Source organism: Filicampus tigris, chromosome 9 (genome assembly GCF_054856515.1).
Source record: "Filicampus tigris isolate MCC_2025a chromosome 9, RoL_Ftig_1.0, whole genome shotgun sequence".
Lineage (NCBI taxonomy): Eukaryota > Metazoa > Chordata > Actinopteri > Syngnathiformes > Syngnathidae > Filicampus > Filicampus tigris.
Window position 1 is genome coordinate 4,801,140 of NC_141225.1, and position 17,776 is coordinate 4,818,915.

General features: G+C 41.3%; 1 protein-coding gene across 1 annotated transcript; it reads left to right on the forward strand.

Moving 5' to 3' along the window:
• The first annotated feature begins 986 nt into the window (after positions 1-986).
• On the forward strand, positions 987-17,517 carry smarcd1 (SWI/SNF related BAF chromatin remodeling complex subunit D1). Its single transcript, XM_086041380.1, has 13 exons — positions 987-1,229; positions 6,189-6,364; positions 6,644-6,686; positions 8,508-8,630; positions 8,760-8,882; positions 9,044-9,160; positions 10,914-11,015; positions 11,098-11,259; positions 13,677-13,774; positions 13,868-14,003; positions 14,969-15,091; positions 16,563-16,664; positions 16,765-17,517. The coding sequence occupies exons 1-13, from the start codon at positions 1,044-1,046 to the stop codon at positions 16,816-16,818; spliced, it is 1,545 nt and encodes a 514-aa protein (XP_085897506.1). The 5' UTR covers positions 987-1,043; the 3' UTR covers positions 16,819-17,517.
• Positions 17,518-17,776: the final 259 nt, after the last annotated feature.

A 17,776-nucleotide genomic window follows, 5' to 3' on the forward strand; every position in this document is an offset into this window, starting at 1 on the left:
CCCAATCACCCAATAAGCGAATAGCTCAACACAAGACACACTTAGGACTGCCCCCACATTTGAATAACATTTCCTTCTGCATTTCAAAATAAAAAATAAATAAATAAAAGTGAAAATGAAAAATATAATTTACAAAATGTAAAACAGAACAACAAAATATATTATACAAAATAAAAGTAAAAATAAATACAAAAATAAATACAAAATTAAAAATAAATAGCAAAATAAACATGGAAATAAATAAAAAATAAATGTATAAATATAGTTAAACATCAATTTATTTAGATTTGATTTTATTTATTTCAATTACATTTTTATATTTGGTATTTTCACTTTTATTTATTTTTTATTTTGACAGTTTTAGAACAAAGGACGAAAGGATGCATGAATAAAAAGCGAGCATAAAGGAAGGAAGGAAGGAAGAAAGGAAGGCTGGCAGGAAGGCGAATACGCGGGTCCGAAGGTGGGATTAATCAGGCAGGAATGAGAAGGAAAGAAGGTAGAACGTTTCAGTAAACTGTTGACCCTACGGGCGGCACGGTGGCCGACTGGTTAGCACGTCCGCCTCACAGTTCAGAGGTCGTGGGTTCGATCCCGGCCCCGGCCTCCCTGTGTGGAGTTTGCATGTTCTCCCCGTGCCTGCGTGGGTTTTCTCCGGGTACTCCGGTTTCCTCCCGCATCCAAACATGCGTGGTAAGTTGATTGGACCTAGGTGACCTTGTGAGTGCGGATGTTTGTCTTTGTGTGCCCTGCGATTGGCTGGCAACCAATTCAGGGTGTCCCCCGCCTACTGCCCAAAGACAGCTGGGATAGGCTTCAGCACGCCCCGCGACCTTTGTGAGGATAAGCGGTATAGATAATGGATGGATGGATGTTGACCCTACAGTAGTGGAGGCGGTTCAATATTGCAGTCGCTGCAGTACCACAAACATCCATCATTAGCGCTGTGTAACCATCTCAACTCACAGTTATCGCGAGACCTCTCTGGCTCTCGCGATAACTCAGCGACTAGCGCCACCGGCGGCCACACAGTTGGTGAAGAGATGGCGGCCAGAGGGGGCTTTCAGTCGGCACCCACTAGTGGCGGAGGCGGTGTAATGGGTCCCGGGCCGCCGGTACCGGGCGCGGGGCCAGGTATGGGCCCTGGCACTCCTACTGGAAGGATGGGACCGTCGCCGGCCGCGCAGAACCACATGTACCGCTCCCCGATGCCTGGGCCTGGGTACCCGGTGAGATATCCTTCCATCTTTGCTTGGTGACGCGTAGCTCGTCCGCTAGAACAAAGCCCCCTAACCAGCGCTTTGTCGCGGCCAGCTAACCATTAGCCGCGTCGCCACAGGTTATAAACCACCAAATAAGCCACTGTGAAAAGAGATAGTGCTCTGTGTTGCTTCAATTTAGTCAAGTTTTAAACGAGTTTGTTGTCAAATTTCCGTGAATTAGTTGTCCCTCCGCGTTAACTAGTCCACCAACCACTTAGTTTAGCATGCTAACGTGGCTAGCTGGTCGCCGTGGCAGGAATTCACTCACAAATCCTCGCCTATTTTTGTTCTGTTTTTTTACGAGCAGCGAATTCGTCAAACTGACGTTTTCCTCGACGCGTTGTCGTAGCCTCGCGAATGGTAAACGGTGAGCCATATTAACAGTCCGTTTCTAAAAGTTAACGAATGAATGGCGCGTGAAACATGCTGCTATCTTAACTGTTGGAAAGTGGACGCAGCAACACTTCTGGCTAGACTAGGATAACCTTTAGTGTTCAAATCTCCCTCCACTAGGATGTCTGTTTGGGTCTGGGCACATTCGTTTACCTGCACATGGTAATCTCTGATTTTGATAAATAAAAACTGGATTGATGACACCGTCAGTGGTATTCATCCAAAAGTTCTAGTTTATAGTGGCGTTCAGTTACACTTCAGCATGCTGAGATGCGTTTCTAAGAATTTTGATCTTAATATGGTGAACAAACATGGTTTAAAAAAAAAAAACAATAGGTAACTGTAATTCATTAGAGGCGTGAACAGTGTGGCTTAGGCCTTTATTTTGCCAGTTTTGTCCATCCCCCTCCCCCCCAAAAAAAGAGATCTAAATGTTGCTTGACAGTATTGTTTAGTAATATAGTTAACATAAAAGTTAATAAGCTGTAACTTCCAACACCTTCACTTAGGTTTTAAACCCAGCGGATATTAAAACGCAAATTTATGTGCCCATCCGAATTCAATTGCTAACCATAACTGCATTTCACCTCGACAGTTTGTGTGGAGTCTTTACACAAGTTGTTAGTCAGGTCCCTGTGCCATATTAATGATATTCTGGTGGAAAATAACTTTGTCATTTCCATTTTGTTGTTCCACCCTAATCTGCCTCTGTTCGTTGTAGAGGTGGAACAATTAATCAATAAAATTGTCCAAATCCTTGGAATTTCAGCTTCTCAACTGTAAATATTCTCTGTTTTACGTAGTCCTCTGTGAAAGCAGGCTGATTATCTTTCTGTTTAATCAAGACATTTGTAAACATTTACTTCGGAAAACAATTCTCAACATTTTTTTTTAATTAAATGTGTCCGGATCTTCATCATAAAAATAAACAACAGATTAATTGATTATTAAAATAGATTGCAGCCCCACTTCATAGTCTTTATTTATATATTTTATTAAAGAATTTAAGTACTGCAACTTCTTTGTAAGCACATTATTGATGTTATTCAATGAACTGTTTCAGCCCCTTTTAATGCCGTTTTACATACACAGTCTCTTAAAAAGACTCTATATTAGGGTTGTCCGGATCCGATCAACATGATCGGAAATTGGGGCCAATCATATGATTTCCATCTGATCTATGTCGGCTGAAAAAGATGGGATTGTTAAGTTTTATTAATTTCTAAAGTCAAGGATAAAACATTTTAGTTTTTCACTTGATTTGAACCACATCTTATTTACCGTAGAGCTGAACAATGTGTCGCAAAAAATACCTATCGGCTCATGAAATATGTATATCGCAAAGACATGCAATAATTTTCTTATGGGATTGTATGCTTTTATCTGAATTTGACTAGTCAGACGCAAACTTAAATGTGCATCGCCATCCAGTAGTTGAACATTATCTAGGGTAATCAGAATTGAATAGCTAAGAATACATTGAGCTTGTCTACTTTGCTGCATGCCAAAAAATATTTTTCGTTTGATAATGAAAATGTAATTTCTGTAGGAACATGTTAAATATCGCAATAATATCGATATTGCTATATTCGGCGACCACAATGCATGTTTTTCCAATATCGTGCAGCCCTAATTTACAGCTATTTACAAAAGATATCATCTTGTGATACCTTTATCCAAATAATTTTTTAAAAATTAAGGTAATTGAGAATTTGGTTGTGGTGTTCCTTTTCTTCTTCATTGCATTGCAGAGGTATTGGATCAGGACTCTGCATTGACAGAAAAAAATCAAAATCAAGTGACTTGGATTCAGACTTGGGTGCAAAAAAATGTGATCGCCACTGTGATCCCTACTCTTTATACATGCAGGCATCAAAGATCCTGCTTGGCAAATATACCCCAATGTATCACCTGGATTTAAAACTTTAATGGAAATATTTTATCAGTGGCCTGCAATTGTCAAGAGTGTGGGTTGCATAGCAACTAGCAACTCCCTGAAAAGATGTTGTCTTTTGCCTTTCCATAAGCATCCTTGACTGCTTTCATTCACCCCGGCAGCGCGATGGCATACAGAATACTCAAACTCGCTTATTCTCGGGAACTTCAAGGCCGCGCAGATGTGCGTGCATGCGGTGCCGCGTAGGCGGTCTCTCTCTCTGTGTGGGGAAAAAGGCGGCACATATCGATAAGCCATTATTGTTGACGTGAAGTTGTCATCTGACGCCACCGTCCCGCCTGAGGACAACTGATGTTTTTGTGATTTGTCACACCGCCATCGCATTCGATCGCTGCACTCATGCTGTCCGATACCAGAAGTCGGCTGTTTGAGTTCTTGGCGCACGGCTTGGTGAGTGACGGTTGTTGACTATGTTTGTACTTATCTGACTGTTTGAGGTCTTTATTAGGACGGGGCACAATAATAGACACAAACTGCTGCATTACACTTGCGTAAGAGCTGGATCAAAGGGTAATGTTTGTCGTACGTCCGCCGTACACCGAGTGACACGGCTGAGCCCAACAAAACTTAACTTTTCCATCTTCAAGACTCAGGTCCCTAATGTGCAGAGTTTGGCAACTAGTTTTCTTGAGTGGCACAATAGTTTCACTGCAATTCAAAGTTTGAATCGTTAGCAAACAGCGTCGCAGTGCACACAAATGAACAACAATATTCTTGGTTAGCAAGCGTAATGCTAGTTTTGGACCAAACACGAAATCTTGCGTCGCCCGATGTGTCTCGTGTGCTTTTGTTTGTCAAGGGGGCTCCTCCTTCACCTCCGACATAAAAAAAAAACTTTGAACATCGCTAGTCAATGTGATGATTGGTAGTTATTACTTTGGCTGCTAAACACTATCTTGGTTCACAGTTGAACAGCTGTGAAAACAAGTCAATACGCTCACCAGAGTTATCTTTCTAGCTCCCCATTCTCCAAGCCTACTTCTTTTTGGGTTGGCCCCGGCCGCTATTGTAAGATGGCTGTGTTGCATACATCTTGGTCCTGGAGACTGCATTGATATTGTCCCACGTTGTTTTTAATTCACCACGCTTTTTGTGTCTGTCTGTGCATGTGCTGTTGGCCACATTTGCAACCCCTGGCAAAATGGATGAAGAAGCAAAGTTTTTACTTCCCACATTTCATCTGAACCGCTGGGTACATATTTGTGTCTGGCGGCGTGAACTGCGTTAACTATATATGGAAACGCACCACCAGATGCACTCAGCTCGCATCAGCCGGCAGCTGCAGCACGGCCAAACCATAGCTATAGACTATTTTCAGTTCTGTGTCATCAAAGACTGCTCACGCATGAATGACTCAAAGCAACGGGAGGGTAGAGCTGGATGATTATGGAAAAAAGAATAATCTCAATTATTTTGATTGAGATATAAATCATGATTATGAAACTGATTATTCATTGATTTCAAAACTTAGTATTTATTTAACTGCGAAAACTCAACTACTCATCATAGCCTCATGCTGGTTCATCCCTTAATGTTGTACACTTTATTCGTGAAATTCAACTCTCTTGCATTTTAATTCTGCTATAATCACACCTTTGACGCCTTGCATCTTTACACACATTGAAGTGCTGAATAAGCATTACTTTATCTTTTTATCATATTTTCACAAATCTTGGGATTTATTGGGCTAATCTGGGATCTCAGGGATTGTATTTTGTGTCATGTCTTGTAGAAATGTGTGTTGGTACGACAAAAAAAATCCTTGAATCCTTGAACTCAACTTCAAATATAACTTCAATGGACAATGAGAAAATAAATGAAGTACTACATTGATAGCAATTGAAAAAAACAAAAACTGTTCCTGTGCGTTTTAGCCTCATAGTGGTGATATGGTGCAGTGCATGGATGGAGCACACACTTAAAATTGGGGAGGGAAGAAGTTGCGATTGAACTCTGTTAACATATTAATCATACATTCATCGTTTTTCGTTGATTATAACGTTTTAAAGATTGAGAGAAGCTAAAATCGAAATCACAATTCAAATTTCGGTTAATCGTCCAGCCTCAGCTGAGAGGCTGAAATTCCAAGGATTCTGATTTTTTTTTTTTTTTCGAGAAATGGTTGCACCTCTACTGTAAAGCAAACCGTGGAAGAATCGATGTACAGTGCTGGGTGAGTCAACAATTTTTTCACAGTGGTCAACTTAAGCCTTGGCCTAAAATGAGTGATAGACTATGGAGCATTCCAATTTACATACCAATTTGGGTTATGTCGCCGAGTGCTCCTTCTGTTATTTTGAACTTGGAGCTCGGTAGCCCTCACAGTAGTTCTAGACCATTGCAAACCTCCAGCCTCAATAAGAATTTTCTTAATACTTTTCCAGATCAATAGTTCATAAATTCCTCCTCTAGTGTCATGTTTTATGACCTGAAATGCTGCCAGGTGAAAATGTAATCACACTGCATCATTGAGGGCTAGGTGCCAGCATTTGTTTGAAGTTGCCGAGTCAGCAACCACTGTTTTTTTTCCCCCCCGTTGATTATATATATATTTTTTTCCGGGTCACTCAATGCAGAGACCAGGCATGCCTCCATCCAGTCGCATGACCCCGCAGGGACCCGCCATGGGCCCACCGGGCTACGGAGGCAGCCCCGTGTCCCGCCCAGGAATGCCCGGCGTGATGGACCCATCTCGCAAGAGGCCCGCCCCACAGCAGATCCAGCAGGTTCAGCAGCAGAGCCGCAACCAGCAGTAAGAGGCGATCAATACATTTAGAGGCAGATGCATGGTTTAATTAAAATGGTGGTGTTTAATGGTGGGATTCGATGACATCTGCATCAACTTCAGCCAGCGCTGATCAATACTGTTGCACAAATTGAACTGCTTAACTTGGAAAACGCTACACTTCAAAGTGAAACTAGCTGCTGCTGTTTAGTGTTAATGGATGACATTTTTCTTTATCAAGATGAACTCAGAAGTAATGATACAGTACAGCTTCCCGATGTGCTCACTTGCATGTGTTTTGTACAGCACAAAGAAGAAGAAGATGGCTGATAAAATTCTACCTCAGAGGGTGAGTTATAGCATGAAGTACCACTGTCTCTCTGAAGTGGAATACACATGTACCATTTTTTAACACCATTACTACATTTTTTGTTTTTGTTATTTTTTATGGGAGAGACCACAGAGTACAAAAAATTGGCATGTGTTTTTTTCTCTGATAGTGTGTCACATACTCAAGATGACCAATACAACACAATTTCCCCAAACCAGATCTTATGACGTAGTACCAAAGTAGCACGATTCCACACGGCATCCAGACTGTTGGAAAATACATAGAGGAGTAGAAGAAAAGGGAGCAGGACTAACTCTGAGCGTATGCAGTAGCAAACTTCTTTTTGTTTTTATTTGACAACACAGATTAATCGCTCACAGAAAATCTAGGGCTGCAGCTTTCAAATAAATCGAGTTTATCAATTACAAAAGAGGTTGAAGTAAAATCTGTCGCAAAGCTTGGCTTTGCAGTTATCATTTTTCCACAAAAAATTGTTAGTGCAGACGCACGCATTCAGTGTAGAAATAAGGTTGCCCGGTGGTGGTGAACAAAGAGGAAGGAGTGACTAAAGTTTGGGATCATTTCACCCTTGTGATAATTCACTTCAGATAAGACACTGCAGTGCTTTTACTGCAAAGCAGAAGTGGCTTACACGACATGTCTGTGATCTGACACGAGTTAAATCGTAAACATTGCTTGTTAGAAACTATCGTATTGCTATAATAAGCACATTCTTACAGCTGCCGCGGTCACAACTGACGCCCAGACATTTAACATGCAGACCGGCAAATTATTAGCCGGTTAACAATCAGTAGCACACAATAGGTAATTACACTCATGTTCGCGGATGGATGTCACTCCCCTGTTTCTGCCACATGCATTCAAAGTCACAGATAGTACAGTGTAGAAAGTGGGGATGGGGACCCCAAGTAGACATAGTGGAAATAGTACCAGCGCCTCACATTGCTGTTTTGAATTGGTGTTGGCTTTTAAAAATGGAAAAATCTATTTTCGATGTAGATGCAGCCCTACATTCAATAATATGAGCTTTGCAGAATTTACTCAGGGGGTGGAAAAGGCTCGAATTTTGCCCAATTATCAGGATGTGTCAACACTGCAATTCATATTCACCCCACACCACAGGATAGTCTTTTAGAGGCATCGGACAAACAAGCCTTTGATTACTTTGATCAAAAAAGGGAATCGTGTTGAAAAATCCGCTCAGTAGCCGGGTTAACATGAAACCATCGATTCTGATTAGAAAGGATCGTAATGAAAATTCTCCATACAAACACCCCAAGCGGAATAAAACGACCAAATCCGAATGGAATTCACGGGGATGGTATATTCTTTTTGCCAATCCGAACGAGCATCATGTCAACAGTTCAATCGCAATGGCCAGGCTGCGTCCAGTCTGTCTTCACATAAATGTGTAGTGACGTCGTCGTATACGCACTTTAAAATGGCAGCGTCATACCAGAGCTCGTCAGCGACGCAAGAACTTGTTTTAAAGTATGGGTAACTTGTTTTTATCAAGATGCTGCTTTAATAAAAGTGTTCAAACAATCACAAATACTGTGCTGAATAGAGGAATGAACTACATCTCTAGATCATGTGATGTTCACATCGATCTATGAGCCACATAGCTGTAACGCTGCTGATGTGATTAACAGGGTGGAGCAAGTAAACGGGCGATCAGAATAGATCACGTCACATGTAAACAGGAGACCAGAGTTCTTCATTCGGAATGATTTCAATCCAAATGGCAACAAAGCCTCCGTGTAAACCCGGTTAGTTTTGTAATACCAGCACTCACCTTGTCCTCGTGCCTTGTCTCAGATCAGGGAACTGGTCCCGGAGTCTCAGGCATACATGGATCTACTGGCCTTTGAGAGGAAGCTGGATCAGACCATCATGCGCAAGAGGCTGGATATCCAGGAGGCCCTCAAGAGGCCCATTAAGGTGGCATTTTAGCTTCAGAACTAATGTAACCAATCTTAGTTGAGCCAAACAAATCCTTGTTTCTCATGTAATACTCGTGTTAATAATTATTTAATTAAAGGTTCTTCTCACTGTTTGTTTCTTTTCCAGCAAAAGAGAAAGCTTCGCATCTTCATATCAAACACCTTCAATCCAGCCAAGCCCGACGCTGAGGATGGCGAAGGCACTGTTGCATCATGGGAGCTCCGCGTGGAGGGGCGTCTACTGGAAGATGTAAGACTTTGGTTCCAATAGCACTGTGTTCATTAAGCAGCACCGCTTGGTTCAGGGTGACATTTTTCCATTGAAAAACAATTTGTAAAGCGTCAACACCTGCCTGTGGTGACAAAATCTTTTTGTTACCCTTTCAGTAACCCGACATATTTACTTTGCAGACAGCCGTGTCCAAGTACGAAGCCACCAAGCAGAAGAGAAAGTTCTCTTCCTTCTTCAAGTCTCTGGTGATTGAGTTGGATAAGGACCTTTACGGTCCTGATAATCACCTTGTGGAAGTAAGAACATTTCTTTGTAGAGCAATGCTTGAAATAAGTGCTTTCGCATTGCAATTTGCAAGTCAAAATTCACATTTTGCGCCTCAAACAAAAACATTGAAACTCAAAACTGCGAATTGGCGGTTTATATGGCAAAACGCAGAGCTGCCAAATGTTACAGAAATCACTGAACGCAAACTTGTTACACCCATAACACGTCGTGGTTGCTTAGAATATATTTTTTTAAATAATCAAGAGTGGCTACAGAGGGTCTTATTAGTTTTCCCTCTACTCCCTCCGTCTGTGACTTGGAGGTGGTGAGTGCAGCAGGCACGGTAGGTCCCACATAACCGATCGGGGAACTGAACATAGTACCATGACATACTTAGGAAGTGTTGATTGTCAATGTGGTGTGCATTTCACATTAGTTCTTGCGACTAGCTGCCTTCTTCATCAAGAAGCATGGGCCACTACTCACACTTTGCGTGTCAGCTGGCTTGCAATGTCACTCGCCCACACAACTAACATCATCAAATATCTGTTTATCTGAATACACGGTTATTCTATAGAGTTGTACGTGTGTACGTGCGCGCACATATTTATGCAATAGATATGAAAAGTCAGACACACCGTAACACATTTTCCTACTTGTCTGGGAGATTGTGTTATGGTTCTAAATTTCTAAAAGGTATGTTTGTCACAAAAATCTATGACCTGGTTAAGTTTTAAATAGCACAAATAATAAACACAGTACACAATAACCTGCTCTGCCACAACACTCAAAAGCTGTTCGAAATCAGAGAGAGTTGCTATGACTTAAGGGATACAGGTGCCTACAACAAATCCAAAACAACAAACATTAAGCAAAGGTGCGTTTCTGTAAGTGGTGTTAATTTGTGGAATAATTTCGGAACTGACTTGAAACGGTGTGAATCACACAAAAAAACTATATAAATCATTTGTAAGTCAGTCAATTGCTCCATATTTTTTTAAATAAGTCAGATTGATTGTAATGTGATGAAATATTGGTTATGTGTTTGAGAGTATAATGTGCGTATGTATTGCATGTATGTAAGCATAGATAAAGTGTAAATAAATAAATAAAAAAGTGTAAATACAGTTGCATTTATGAGTAGATTTATATATTGACATTTTTCCTTTTCTCCTTTTGGGACATTCTACATCAATGACTTATTATTGTATTATGAAATAAAAACATGAAAGTCAAAATACACAAAGAAAAAGGGGTTGGACTAGATAAGTTCTGTTCCTTCCTACTCCTTTTGAACATGTGACGGTGCTTAAAGATAAACTTTTTTTTTTCTTTTGTTTTCTAGGTTTTCTCTCGAATCTTTTTATTCTGTTTTTTACGTTATCTGTTGATATGTTCAATAAATAAAAAACAAACAACAAACGCGACAGCACAACTTGTCACTGACCACAGCTGCATCCCCAGTTACGGTATAAGTGTATGTGAACACTTGCCAACCACATCTCAGTTGTTTATTTTTACTTCCTATTTTTTTTTTTTTTTAAATGTAATTGAGTTGAGGTCATAGCCCACAGTAATTGTGGAAAAAGTTTTGAAATGATTTGTCATGGTCCCATTTTATCACAAAAAACATTCGAACAGGGTTCGACTTTTTATATCCACTGTATATATATCCGCAGGGAGCCACTTATCTTCCCTCTGTGAAGCACTTTTACTGCCTTTAGAAATAACCAGGGGAAAAAGGTTTTCCATTTTGTAAAGGTTGTCTTTGCACCATTTTAGTGGCACAGGACCGCAACCACCCAGGAGACGGATGGCTTCCAGGTAAAAAGACCCGGCGACGTGGGCGTTCGTTGCACCGTCTTGCTCATGCTGGACTACCAGGTAGCAAAAAGCTCACACTCACGTTACTTCAAACTAGATTAGATCTATTCTAACTGCAATTCCCTCCCCCCAAAAAACCTAGCCCCCGCAGTTCAAGCTGGACCCTCGCTTGGCTCGCATGCTGGGCATCCACACCCAGACGCGGCCCGTCATCATTCAGGCCCTGTGGCAGTACGTCAAGACTCACAAACTGCAGGACCCCCACGAGCGAGAGTTCATCAACTGCGACAAGTACCTGCAGCAGGTGGGCACTTTTCTGTCTTAAACCCTTGTATGGTGTTCGGGTCTATGGGACTCGTTTTCAGGTTTCATCAAAAGAAAGATGACACAAGGCATATCTGAAACCTTCCCGTGGTGATAACACGTTATTCTAATTTTCTTTTTTTTTCTTTTTTTTAATTACATTTGATTTTTTAAAAAGTAGCAGCACAATTCATAAATGTGATGTAACAAAGGTAAAAGGCAAATATTAACAATGTTTGTTGTTCATCTGACTTGCCATTGGGATGTGGTAAACATCTGTTGAGTATTTGAACAGAAAATCATTTGATTGTGTGAATGTAAATATTGAACAGTTATAGCCATTTACGATTTTCTGTAGGATACTGATCACATATATTGAACTGGTTTACCGTTTGCTATTTTTGTCCTTGACCCTATTCCAATTAGGACTCTTACACTTGTCATTTCTTTGGTGAATAGCTTGTGACACACGTTGTACCAAACACTCAAAACAAACAGGTGCTTCTGAATGCATTTCACTCACTCATTTCTCAAATCAAAGTCCCTGGTTTGTCCAATGTCAGCTGACCACATGCAAGACTCTGTGATCCTGAATAGGGATGTCCTGATCGCGTAATTTTCAGCTGATCGGACTCTTATAAAAATCTCTTTCAGTGCTACAAAGCAGGAACACAATCCAGAGGTACACAGATTAGAGAAAAATATATGTACATTTTATAATACGCAAGTGGCAACACAGCCAGGAAAGTGAGCCTGTGGGGAAACGATCGGGTCGTTTTCACAGGAAGCTAGCATCATGTAACAATAATAATGTCTGCAGTATGCAAATATTTTGGGTGGATTTTGCTACTTAATTCATACTCCATAAATGCAATATTAATCAGAATACTGTGTTTGGACTGGTGAGGCCACATAGAACAAATTGTAAAGAATAATGTTTTGACTTTACTTCACCTTTAAGCATTGCCAAAGTATCGAATTGGGACTCTGTATCGGCAGCGCAAAATCAGGTGACTCGGGCTCGGGTGCAAAAAAATTGCGATTGGGACATCCCTAATCCTACATATAATCTTTCAGGGACGGCCAACAATCAATCAAGCCTTTGCTGACTTTAATTGGAAGTGGGGGAATCTGGCTCAAAGACTCTCAGATTATCGGGACGATATTTAACTTTCATCCTCTCTGAGACTTGCAATCTGCTCCAACAGAGCTGACATTTCCAACAGTCATAACATTTGATGTTGTGCAGCACACTTGTTTGCCTTGTTCTGTCCTTGTACGGATGTGAGCCCCACCACAGGCCGAGGTCCTGAGACTAAACATGACTGCCGCTTCAATGTCATCTCACTAAAAGAAAGAAATGGACCAAAGCATGCCTGATTTGTATTATCCCCGGTAAAAAAAGAAATGGATTTTGAGATTTTACCTCACCTTCCGGCATCGCCTCCTTGCTCTCGTAAATGACAGTTTCCATGCATGCTTGAAATTCTCAAGTTCTTTAATTTATATGACGCACTTCGGTGGTCGGGAATGTGTTTTACAGCTCATGCACTTCCAACTATTAGAGGTAGCTTTCTGACTACATACAGTAGTTGACTTCTTACGTGGAGAAATAAAATGAGTGGGGCTAAAAATGAAAAGTAGCTGCGACAGCACAACTTGAGCTAAGTCCCTGCATTCGTCAAAAATTTTTAAAAATATATATGTTTACAGAATGTATTGAGAAAGTGTATCTTTTATCGTGGGTTTTAGGGAAGCGCTAAATCAAATCAAATAACCATTTTGGGGCTGTATGAATTTCTTTGGATAAGCACTTTATTTGAGCCCCAAAAGCCCTCTTGGAATCGCTGTGATTATTACTCATTACCTTTGTGGGGCTGTCACAGTGCCAGAAAACTCTGCAGTTTTTGCATATAGCTGGCGTCGAGGAGAATCGTTGTTGCTTCAAAATCATCACTTTTCAGGAGACTCTAACAGGGCATGTTTGCTCAACTATGGACCTTGCATTATCAAAGACAGAGAAAGCCCGTTTCAACACTTGAGATTTGTCAATAATTTGAGGGGGGGAAAAACACCCACACGTGAACTGGCAAATTGTCTGGATGTATGAAAAAATCTGAAAGTTACCAAGTTGTGAGACAGAAGATTTCGGCCCAACGGCAGCGATGTGCGTGTATTCTGCTTAAAATGTATGCATTTCAAAGCATCCCCACCAAGGTCCTCCAAAACTCACTTAGTGAAAGCCATTAACATTTTAATGTCCACGTGTGAAACATTACATTTGAGCTGAGGTCATTGTAGTTGGTACTCCACCATTTGAGGAAAGAGCCTAATTTGCCAAGCTTCCAGGCACCTTCATATGATTTTTTTTATTAACATCCCTGAATGTTCATGAATTGCCCTTCCTTCGATGTATAGATCTTTGAGACCCAGAGGATGAAGTTCTCTGAGATCCCCCAGCGCTTGCATGCGCTGCTGATGCCTCCCGAGCCCATCATCATCAACCATGTGATCAGGTAGTGTCGCATCAGCCCTGTTGCAGCTCATGAAACCACTCGGGGCGGGGGGAATTTGTTTGTACTGAACGTGCTCCCTCTGCCTTGCACCAGCGTGGACCCCAATGACCAAAAGAAGACGGCCTGCTACGACATCGACGTGGAGGTGGACGACACGCTGAAGACTCAGATGAACTCCTTCCTGCTGTCCACCGCCAGTCAGCAGGAAATAGCAGGCTTGGACAACAAGGTCATTAATCCACCAATGGTTTTGTAGCTGCACCACTAGTTATGAGATGAAACGGGATGAACATTTCATAGCAAGGTTATCGAAATCATGTCTTGGCTAAAAGAAACAACACAAATAAAACGGGTACATAATGCTGCTGCGTGGCTTATGGCTTGATCCATTCCCGCTCGAGGCTCCAAGACCCAAAGGGGACCACAGGGCGCTCTGTCTGAAGTTACCGATAGCGGCACTTTTGGGATAATTCCAATTTTAGTGCAGGAAAGAGTGAACAGGAATCTGGTTCCAGTTTTCTCCCTGAACCCATCTTTTGTTTACGTGAAACGCGTTGCACGTGCACATAGTTCTTTGCAACACAGAGACAGAGCACATGCTTAATGTGGTTTTAACGATAATTAAAACTGAAGTGGTAAAATAACCATTTTGAAATGTATCACAGTTTATCAGTGGCCAATTTTATCACCAACTCCACTGCGGCCGTTGCACTCTGTGTACCTAATGAAGTGTCCAGTGAGTGCATTACAATGATGGCGACGATAACGCAGCGTGTCGGGAGGAATGTAGAATGCGCCGTCGGTTTAAATGTGGCATGAACGTGCAGCTCCATTAAACACACACTTGTTACAGCTACAGATGTGCCCAGCACACTGAGGCCAATTTCACACAAGTGTGCTTCTGATGCGAGTTAGGTCAGGGCTGCTCTGCCTCCAGCCAGCAGTCATTCTAATGGAGTAGAGCGGTTTATTTTGAGGATAGCGACTGCTACTGGTCGGTGCGGGGATTCCCCCCCACCGCTTGCCAGCGTTGTCGAGATGAACATAAAGCAACGTATTGACAAGGATACAAGGATCGTCGCCTCGCCTGTCAGACCACAGCTGGCTTCTGTCGCTGACTCACGCGTGTGATTAAGTGCCCAGTGAGTCATAAACCAATGCTTTGTTTCCCCGCCCCCCTCAAAATCCTCTCAGATCCACGAAACCATCGAGACCATCAACCACCTGAAGACCCAGAGAGAGTTCATGCTCAGCTTCGCCAGAGACCCTCAGGGCTTCATCAACGACTGGCTGCAGTCGCAGTGCAGGGACCTCAAGGTGAGTGTACACATGGACCTCCAGAGGTGCCCTCTGGAAAAAAAAGAGGATTAACATGCAGTTTTTCACAATTTACAGATCCCAAGTGTCTTAATAACAGGATCAAGAATTGTATTACAATTCACAAGTCTTGTCTTGCTGAAGGCAGCCTGTCTAATGCAAGTGAGCCAGACCCCATCCTGCCCTGCATACTGCTTATTATTGGAAAACAATATATCGCTGGCGTCGGCAGAATCCTCTTACTTCCAAAATCATTACTTTTTAGAAGACTTAACAAAACGGCTGTTCAGGCAGGGAACCAGCATGAAAACGATGGCTCCATTGCTTCCGAATGAAGTCTAACATCATCGATGCGGATGTCTGATCAATTTGTAACGGTTAAATTGCACTCTAGTGTTCCTTCAAATGAGAGGCTTTGACAATATTAGCGCCTGATTGCATTAAGAAGGGCCACGCTAAGAAGCGCTCTCCTGTCATGGGAGCAACCAAGCATGATGTATTCAATAACATTCAGCCTGGCGGAGGAGCAGGTGCCTGAGCCATGGAGCGTAAACCGGAAAAAACGCCAGGCACCTGAGGCTTCGACTTGGGCAAGCTAACCAATTGGACCCAGTTGTAAAAAAAAAAAAAAAGCTTGAACTGTACATGTGGTATGCAGAAAAAGTAACATTGTTACATTCATAGTTGCAATAAGTGAATAAAGACATGTTTAGCCAAATCTAAAAAAAGGAAGATAAGCTTAATTAGTTACCTTTTGTAGTATTGGCAGTGTGATACTGTCATTCAATGATGTTTTAAAGGTATTGCTGGAATCAGTATTTAATTTTGGTATCATGGTAGTGGTTAGTTACATTTGCCTCACAGTCAAATGGTTCTGGCTTTGATTCTGTGATGGTACTCCAGCTTCCTCCTACATCCCTCCCAAAAAAATTGCTTTTCAGATTCACAGAAGACTAAATTGTCCACAGGTGTGAATAGCAGTGAATGTTTGTATGGCTGGACCGTAAAACTAGCGGGCAGATATTAGCTTTTTTAAAATTAGGGGAGAAGTATCTTCCCTTTTTTCACAGATTTCTCTCTGTTGTAAAGTTAAACAAATAATATACGACAAAGTAGTCTTAAACAGTCATATGTTCTGTCTGTAAGTCATTTCTTAATTAAAGCATTAAGGGACCAAAACTGAAATTATTTTATTCATTAATTATCTAATTAATTGGTAAGCATGAGTTTATTCTGCCAAATATTGAATCTGTATCGGCCTTAAAAAAAAGAAAAACAAATCGTTTAATTCGTTCCCATAGTCTATATTGTGCCCAGCAATAACATGGCGACCAATCCAGGGTGTACCTCTGCTTTTCAAGCTGAAAGTCAGCTAAAATAGCTCACTCCAATGAGGACATGCCTGGTAAAAATGAGGCACACGCTTCTGGAAAACAAAACCTCCTTAACAGAGCCTCTCATCTCTCTGCAGACCATGACAGACGTGGTGAGCAACCCCGAGGAAGAGAGGCGGGCCGAGTTCTACTACCAGCCATGGGCTCAGGAGGCCGTGTGTCGCTACTTCTACTCCAAGGTGAGCCGTAGCGTTCTCTCTCTCTCTCTCGCTATCTCTCTCTGTCTCTCGCTTACCCACAATGCAACAAATGAAAACACACGTTTTGCTTGTGCCACAGGTGCAACAGAGGCGACAGGAACTGGAGCAGGCGCTCGGAATCAGGAACACCTAGTCATTGATTGTAGGATGGTCATGTAGGATGTTGACTTTAACTACCACTTTATTTTCTTCTTTTTGAGCACAAATTTTCCATTTAACTTTTTTTTTTTTTCCGTGTCTTAACCTCCAAACATTCCTACCCTGACGACAAGAAGCGCCAAAGTAAACAAACAAAAAACATCTTCAAAACGAAAACACGCGGCCAATTGGGTTCTACATTGTAACCAACGAGGACGTCCCATACTCAATCGCTTGTTTTGTCCAGCTGTCATGTAGTTCTATCTTTCTTTTTATGATTAATCCTTTTTTATGAACTATTTGTAATATCACTACTTGTCTTGTTAGCTTGTACAAATGATGACCAAGGAAGTAGCTAGTTAGCAGTACCTCTAGCCCAAATAGATTTTGTACATACTGAGCAGAAGAATGACGGATGTGAAGTCAAGTTGTACCTCTTTATCCCATGTTTTTTTTCTTCTTCTTTGTTTATGCTCAGTAGATGCTGTATTTATAAGAAAAATAAGAACAGTTAGCAGTGGTTATTAAAGTGCAGCGAAGCCACAAATATGTAGAAAAATTTGATTGAGGTGACGAAATGATCTGATTGGGAATGTGTGGCATGAACACTGAAGTAATTATTTGAAGCTTTTTGATGGACCAAAACTATTTTTCTGTATGTTCTTATGTCATAATAAAGCATATGTAAATCTTAGTTATTGGGACTTATTGATATCCATTTTGGAGCTGGCACTTTTAATAGAATGTTTTCTAAAACACTTTTTTTCATGGGGTACCTTTAAGGTGTGGGAAAACATATTACCGGTAAATGAACAATGTACAAAACAGCACATCAGAGCAAGGTAAAATGAATTTTGATTAGGGATGTTTGCCATCTTCTGGCAAAATAAAACCAAATATACGGGTATATACCAATTCTTAAAAATATCTAAATTTCAATCAAAAAATGTCTG

Bases quoted from the DNA above. Each gene is read 5' to 3' on its own strand.
- smarcd1 (XM_086041380.1), top strand. From the start codon at position 1,044: ATGGCGGCCAGAGGGGGCTTTCAGTCGGCACCCACTAGTGGCGGAGGC. The intron at 8,883-9,043 runs GTAAGACTTTGG...TTTACTTTGCAG, and splicing joins AGGGGCGTCTACTGGAAGAT to ACAGCCGTGTCCAAGTACGA. The intron at 15,092-16,562 runs GTGAGTGTACAC...ATCTCTCTGCAG, and splicing joins CGCAGTGCAGGGACCTCAAG to ACCATGACAGACGTGGTGAG.